Source organism: Chanos chanos, chromosome 8 (assembly GCF_902362185.1).
Source record: "Chanos chanos chromosome 8, fChaCha1.1, whole genome shotgun sequence".
NCBI classification, from domain to species: domain Eukaryota; kingdom Metazoa; phylum Chordata; class Actinopteri; order Gonorynchiformes; family Chanidae; genus Chanos; species Chanos chanos.
This window is the reverse complement of record NC_044502.1, coordinates 4,986,452-4,993,951: the sequence shown is the minus strand read 5'-3', so window position 1 is coordinate 4,993,951 and position 7,500 is coordinate 4,986,452. Positions and strand designations below refer to the sequence as shown.

The window sequence follows — 7,500 nt, the reverse complement described above, 5'->3', positions numbered from 1 at the left end:
TGCGGCCCCGCTAGAGATTGATGGAAATTTCAACATAGAAATGAGAACTTTAGATGTTTTTATAACCTTAAGTCGCACACGCGGTTTGTCAATGTCCTCTTTTTCTCTTTCCTTCATCCTCTAGGGGGCACTCCAACTGAAGGTAAGACCTCTTGAGTTTCGAAAGAATCTCACAGACCCGTTTAACGTCTCGACTTCACCCTTTTTGACGTCGGTCAATAGGAAAACATGGATTAACTCTCGCCTCTTCTCTCTGTTCCTCTCCTCCGTGCAGTGAACCCTGGGCTCTTCCTGGACAGTCCCTCTTCGGGGACCATGACGAGTCCTGGCTTCCCAATGCGTGAGTGACCCTTCGTCCCATTCTCTCCTTCCTCTTCCTCAGTGGTCAGATATGCCGCCGGTGGGCGTGTTTCTTATGTGGGTTTTTTTTTTTTTCCAGTGGTGGGGTTTGTATTCGGCACTCTTGCGGTCGGTTGGACACAAACGACTGTGTTGTCTCTTAGAGAATAATCTTTTAGTGTTGGGATTTTTCTCCCTTGTCCTTGTCCTTGTCTGTCTTCTTCCTCTTTTTTTTTATCACGTTCGGCCTTTTTTTATCCCTTTCTTTCCTCTTTCTTTCAGTGAGAGAGATTGATATATCCAGCATTCAGGCTCCAGAACCACGAACCAGAGATGAGCTTCTCCAATGTGAGTTACTGCTTGTGTTTAATCTCAAATTCTCCCTCTCGCTCTCTGTCTCATAGACATATACACACACACACACACACACACAGACTTGAAAAGCTCTCATTAATGTTCAAAATGCTTATTTGAATCACCACTGCACACTTTTTTCCCCCTCCCTCTTACTCTCCTTCTCTCTCCCGTCTCCTCTTCGTCCTCCTTTTAGACGCTTGCGTGCTGACCCTTGACCCGAACACGGCCCATCGGAGGTTGGCTCTGTCTGAGGACAACACCGTGGCGACGCTGCAGCAGTCCGCCCTGCCGTACCCCGACAACCCCCAACGCTTCGACGGGTGGAACCAGGTCATGTGCCTCCACCCTCTCTCCGGCGAACGCTGCTACTGGGAGGTGGAGTGGCGCGGGCGCGGCTCGGCCCTGGGCGTGGCCCACGGGTCCATGCCGAGGAAAGGGACGGACGGGAGGGCGGGGCTCGGCTACAACGGCCAATCGTGGAGCCTGGAGCTGTCGGACATGTGCTGCGCGGCCATGCACGCCAATCAGAAGCGGGAGATCCCCGTGACCTACTCGCCCCGCGTGGGGATCTACCTGGATCGGTCGGCCGGGACGCTGACCTTCTACAGCGTGGACGACCCGCTCACCGCCCTCCACACGTTCGAGGGTCCCTTCCCGCAGCCCCTGTTCGCCGCGTTCGGCGTGGGGAGCGGCGTCGGCGTGGGGCTGGATTTCGCCATGGGGCAGTTCAGCGCCACGACCGACTCCATCAAAATCTGTCCTCTGTAAACAGAGACGTGTCGCTCTGTCTTACCCGGTTCGTCTCGTTTAAGAAAACAGTGAAAGAGCGCCAACACACGCCGAACACAGAGGCGCGGCTAAATTATGATAATCTTAAAAAGCACAAATGTTAATCACGATAAGCATTTCTCTACAGATTTTACGTTTTTTTTTTTTTATGTTTCAGATGCAGGTTTGAGTGAAAGTTATATGACTGCACCTTGCTTGATGTAATTATGAATATTTCAGAACTTATGAAAGATAATCGCTTTTGCTTCTATCTTCATCATTTCGTTTTGGTTTTTATGAGGTAGATGGTTCGTGACTCTCATGATGCGAACCGCTCAGACTTTGTAAATTTGAGAAAGTATCCACATAGTCTCATTTCTTTTGTCCTGTCTGGTATGTGTTACAAGGGCTTTGTAGAAACACTGTAGAAATCAACAGAAAAACAGTGGAAGTAAATCCAAATTACAAAATGTGATCTATGAAGCTATGACACATTTAAGCTCAGAGACAAAATAAAAATAATAATAAAAAGAAAACCTCTCTTTGTCTTGCAGTCACTATATTGGTGCAGTATTGGGAGCACAGCCTAAGGTTAGAAATAAGGACAGATAACGAGGTGGTTGTTTTTGTTTTATTTTATTTTAAAAAGGCAACAGAATGAGGCTCATGGGATTTTTGCAAAGGTTCCAAGGGCAATATCAAGGTATATACAGCCCCTTTCGTTAAGTCCACTGTACACAGCGCTAGCTTAACAATCTAGCAGCAGTCATTACCCTGAGCACCATCAGAGAGGCTAAACACAAGAGGAATTAGCCAATTAAAATAGTGAACATAGGACTACAAATCTATTTAAAAATATTTCGGTTGGTGAAACTGCATTCGCTTCAAAAAAAAAGAGAAAGAAGCTCAGATCATTTTAAGTGACTAGTCTTGTTTCCATGGAGACCAATTCTGCTTTGCTCGTATTAGCCCCTCTGATGACAGATAAGCCCCGCCCCTTTTGCATTTGCCCCGCCCACCTCATTAATCCCAGAATCAGACTGATGCAGTTTCCCTGACAGTAAATACATAGTTAGTACAACAGCACAAAACAAAAAAACAAAACAAAAAAACAGGTCCGTTTGTAACACAAACCACTTAAGCTTATCACAATCATACAATTCAGTGGTCAAGGAAAAGGAGAATGGAGTGTTTTGGTTTGTTCAGATAACAAGAGGAGTTTTCTTTTTTTTTTTTTTTTGCTATTTTTTCCTTTGTTTTTTAAAAAATAGACCATTTTCCCTTTCCTTCTTAAACAGGTTTCCACAATGAAGCCACAATACATCAAGTTACAAGCAATTTAATATGACAAATCTCATTCCTAAATGAAACGGCGCTAAATAAATTGACTTAATATAACTTCTTATGTTAAACTCATTATTAAATTCTAATCTAGGATAATGTCTCTTGGTAATACTGAATAACCTTAATTTAAATGATAATAATGATATTCGCTCATTGACACTAAAAAAAAAAAAAAAAAAAAGAAGTGCAACTGAAAAGGAAAGACGGTGGGGAAGCTGAGGGACGGAAAGGTCCGGAACAGAGCACCCCAAGGTCGTTCTGCCACAGTTTACTCAGGGGTCATGCCTAAGGGCCAAGGGGATCGTGGGCATAGAATGCTCGAAGGGGTAGCCTAGCAACAGGAGATAGATACATAAAAGGCCCCCCCAAAAAAAAAAAAAAAGAAAAAGAAAAAGAAAAAAATAAAGGAATAAATGAACCCCCACCCAGAATTCCAATTTTATTTTGGAAAAAGAAAAAAAAAAAATTTGTTCCCTTAGTGTTAACTAGAACTCGATTTCATTTTCAATCTGAAACTTTTTAAAGTGACTCTATATCTAACTCGCTATCTGTCCCTTTTCGTCTGCATAAAAGGTTATGAAATATAAAACAATGCCCCTCTCCATCGCCCCTCTGTATGTGCTTGAACAAGACATGAACTTCTCGAGAAAATGAGAGAAGACTTTAGCTCTTAAAAACACCCTTAAAACCAAATACCACAGGCAAGAACCACATTACGAGTATCATACAAGGGGTGGGGCGGAGGGGGTCCAATTTCTATTCCTCGTCCTACACAAAACCACCTCAAGAACCAACTGAGAGAGTGCAGATGTTGTCATTATAAAAGTTTAAAATACACACACACATACATATATATATACACACACGCAGGCTTCAACTGCTTCCTCTTCAGAAACTCCGAGGAGGCGGGGCTAGTATCTAGGCAGATGAGCATGCTGGGAAATGTGTACATTACGTTGTAGTCAATACCTCGCTAGGAACAGTTACAGTTACTTTATGGACGTGGCATCAAAAGGCAAGATTTTCGCGGTTTATGATTCAAATAGCTTAAAATGTTCTTTGTAGGGTCTAGAACAGTGAACACAGACCATTCCTGGTCCATTCCTGGTCATTTTCCTACACAGAAACCGAAGAACGTTAAGTAGCGTGCAGTATAAAGCATCACGTTATGACTCTCTCTCTCCTCGATACACCTCTCTCTCTCTCTCTCTCTCAGTAAACTCTTCTTTTTTTCTTCATCACTTACTTTTTTCCTTTCAGCGCCTCCCCTACTTTACTTAACCACCTTTACAAATATCCACATCTCTACGTTCTCTCTTTTTTCGACCCCGGCGATCAAATACGAAAGCGACCCATTGCGTGAATCGCGCTCCAGTTCCAACGCTTCAGCTTCCTTCACGGGAATCCACCTACATTCTCTGTCCGTCAGCCCTGTCTGATCCTCTCTGTAAAATACATTCCGTTCACCTTCCCTCATCCACTTCCTCTTTACCTGTCTCTTTTCTTTTCTCCGCTGCTTCGCCAAAACGACTGGACCGAACATCAGAAAAAAAAGGCAAGTCTGCATCTCTCTCCGTTCCTGTTGTGCTAAGGCCTTTGAATAATTCCCTACGTTCACATAAACCGTGGCAACAGTATACATTTACAAAAAAAAATTGTGCTTTTTTTTAAAAAAAACGTTTCATAAAAGAAGAGGCCCATTTTTCTCTCTCTCTCCCTCTCTCTTTTTTTAAAGTCTTACAGGTTAATAAGGACAGGGAGAAAGAGGGGGGTGGGAGTGTTACACACTTTTGGGGATAAATATGTTTTGTCAGTGTTAACCCTGCCCCCAAGCATAGCCCCACCCACATAACTGTCAGTTTAGGATTGAGCCCACAACCTCATGAGTTGGGCAGGGGGGGAGGGGCCTGAGATAGGGAGGCGTGTCTACGGGCGGGACGAGATTCCTTCAGGTTTCCCCAGGGCGGGGTGGGGAGAGCCAGGGTCGTGGGGTGCGGGGGCGGGACAGGGTGTGACGGACCGGACGCGGACGCGTTACGTCCACCAATCATGGCGGGGAGGCTCTGGTTGCGCCGGAGGCCGTCCAATAGGCTTCCTCCGCCGGTCGCCAGAATGGTGGAGGACTCCTGTCGCTTTAGGCCGTCTGACTCCGCCCCCTGCAGGACCTTGGCGAATCCCAGCCTGCGTAGGCGCTCCACCAGGTTGACGTTGAGACGGTCCTGTTTGAACGGCTGCTCGGCGTTGGCCGGGTCGGGGCTGGGGAGGTCCGGACGGGGGGCGCGTCCCAACTTCAGCCCGTACACGTCCTGCAGGAAGAGCTCGGCGGGGCGGGACGCCAGGAAGTTGTCGGAAGGGGCGGCCCGCGGTTCGCAAGGCAGAGGGGAGGGGCACGGGGAGTGGGCGGGGGAGTTCGGCGGTGTGCTGGGGAGCAGTCGCAGAGGGGCGGGCTTTTTGAGAGGGGCGGTCTTTTTGGGAGGGGCGGGATCTGCGGAGACCTGGGCGGAGATGCCGCGCTCCAGCAGGAGCTTGGCCAGGCTGCCGGGGGGCGGGGCCGGGCGGTGAGGGGAGAAGGAATCGCCCAGACTCAGCCTGCAGGGGGTCACCGGAGTACTAGGACCAGTCCGCAAGGAACTGGGAGTGTACTCAGAGACACAGGGGCTACAGGCATAGCTGAGGGACAGAATGGAAGAAAAACAGAAGGGAAGAAAAGAAAGAAATTGGTCAATATTGTCACAACAATAGAACTAATAGGTTCTATTACTACTATAGGTTCTAAAGCTGGTACAGGTCATGCACATATGTTTAGAATCAGGCAATGAGAAGTGGGCAGTACCTGGGGGTGACCTGTGTGACGTCACTGGGATGGAGGATTTTGCAGGTGGTGAAAGTGTAAGTGGAGAAAGTGGAGCTCTGACATTTCCCAGGGTTTATAACTGTAGACGCACACAAGGCACATAAATCAAAAAACTCAACACACACTGTCTAAGTACATCGCATTGCCTCACAAAGCTAACGCAGAATTCCAAAATGCACCGCAACTGATAAACACTACGACATTTCTCAGAAACAACAAATACCGGTTAGGTCAAAGCTAGCTGCAGTAAAGGTGGTTCACCTGCAGAGGGCACAGTAGAGCTGAGAGTCAGACCAGGCTGGGACAGGGCAGAGGCTGTTGACCTTGACTGCGTAGAGGTCACAGAGGACACGGTCGTTACCGAGGAGCCTGACGTCACCGTGGTAACGGGAGAGCTCCTCAGCGACGGGGGGAGAGGTGGAACGCTGGCCGGCGTTAGGGCGACCCTCTTCTCTTTCTTCTCCTCCGGCGTGGAGGAAGACTGCACGTGAAACGTGATCCCTCCTTCCTCCTCCTCTTCTTCCTCCTCCTCCTCTTCTACCTCTCCTTTCCTCTTCTCCTCCCAGGCTGCGTCTCCCTTTCTCTCACTCTCCCAGGGGCCTCTTTGCTGCTCCTCATCCTCCTCCAAGTCAGTCAGGTGATAGACGGCGTCCTGTGGGAGGGGTCGGAAGCCCTTGGTGACCACGCCCGGGTGGGGGTCGAGGATGGTGGCTAAGTGCGGCTTGGCCAGCTGCTGCCAGTGATGTAGCGTCAGTGAACCTGTGGATGTTTTCAACAAGGACCGAAGATTAAAAGTCGTCTCTTTTATATTTCTCTGTGACAAAGCTACTTCATTTCTGATATCTTCTGGTCATTGTCGTTTGAACTACAGCTTTATTTTACAAAACAACTAAAAGAAATATAAATAATGAATAAATAAATTACAAATAATAACAATACAGTCATCCACAATAAGTTCCAAAAGTATTTGGAAAGTGATTTTTTGGGGGGCTTTGACCGAAAGTCAATACAGCAAAGACAGAGTCGCCAAGGAAAAAAGACTAAATACTGTCCCTATTATGTTTCTCCTCTTTCACACTAAGGGGCTAAATTAAATGTCTGTATTTCTGAAGCAAAACATTCTCTCTTCTTGTGACAAACTCAGGAGTGAGAGTAACATCTCTTTTTTTTCTCTGTTATGTCAAAAATGAGGCCTGCAAACAATTTCCCTTGTTCCACAACACACACACGTAAAAGATTAAGACACACACAGATCAGGTCTGTGAGAGCTTCAGCGTGCAATGCTGCTGTGGATTCATATACTCCTTTACTTATTCATAAAATGCACCCTCTTTGTTTTAGTCACTAAACAGGCAGGCTTATGCCATAAGAATACGTGTGCATTTTCCTGGCAGTTATGACTGTAAAAAACAAGGACAGCATAACGTCTCTAATAAGTGAAGCAGCCACAGGTCTAGCGCCCCTGCTGGCAGGCTGCAGTATAACGTGTAGCCCCGCCCACCCCCATGTGTTTCAATGACAGAACAGCCTATTTTCCATGTCACTGTTCTCATGTGAACTGTCGTTCCATCTACAGTGTCTAATTTGAACAGTTCGTTTTCCCTACGCTGATGTCTGCACATTTTTTACTTTCCTCCAGAAATTAGTTTTTAAAACTTTATTCTACCATATCGTAAGTAGGCGTGGCTACACTTGGGAACAAAGTGATTGACAGCCTTGGCTGGAAGGAGACCAGCGGCAGCACCTGCATCGTGCCCTTTCTGTTCATTACATGGAGTAGCTGAGTGTGTAGTCACGTTTGTCAGGGAGCCCAGTCTGACCTACCACTGTTTTGCCAT

General features: G+C 46.9%; 2 protein-coding genes across 3 annotated transcripts in view; one reads left to right on the top strand and one right to left on the bottom strand.

The window, feature by feature from the left end:
- The window catches only part of LOC115818426 (E3 ubiquitin/ISG15 ligase TRIM25), a 9,279-nt gene extending 7,748 nt beyond the window's left edge, over positions 1 to 1,531 (top strand). The window contains 3 exon segments of the mRNA XM_075353596.1: positions 221 to 340; positions 622 to 687; positions 890 to 1,531. Of these exon segments, the coding sequence (XP_075209711.1) occupies positions 221 to 340; positions 622 to 687; positions 890 to 1,464 (761 nt within the window). The 3' untranslated portion in view covers positions 1,465 to 1,531.
- Positions 1,532 to 4,580: 3,049 nt separating this feature from the next.
- Positions 4,581 to 7,500, bottom strand: part of trak2 (trafficking protein, kinesin binding 2) — a 24,115-nt gene continuing 21,195 nt past the window's right edge. For both annotated transcript variants that reach the window (XM_030782351.1, XM_030782352.1), the window contains 3 exons: positions 5,924 to 6,421; positions 5,642 to 5,741; positions 4,581 to 5,478 (listed from right to left, as the gene is read on the bottom strand). In XM_030782351.1, the coding sequence (XP_030638211.1) occupies positions 4,689 to 5,478; positions 5,642 to 5,741; positions 5,924 to 6,421 (1,388 nt within the window). In that variant the 3' untranslated portion in view covers positions 4,581 to 4,688. The remainder of the gene's footprint in view (positions 5,479 to 5,641; positions 5,742 to 5,923; positions 6,422 to 7,500) is intronic.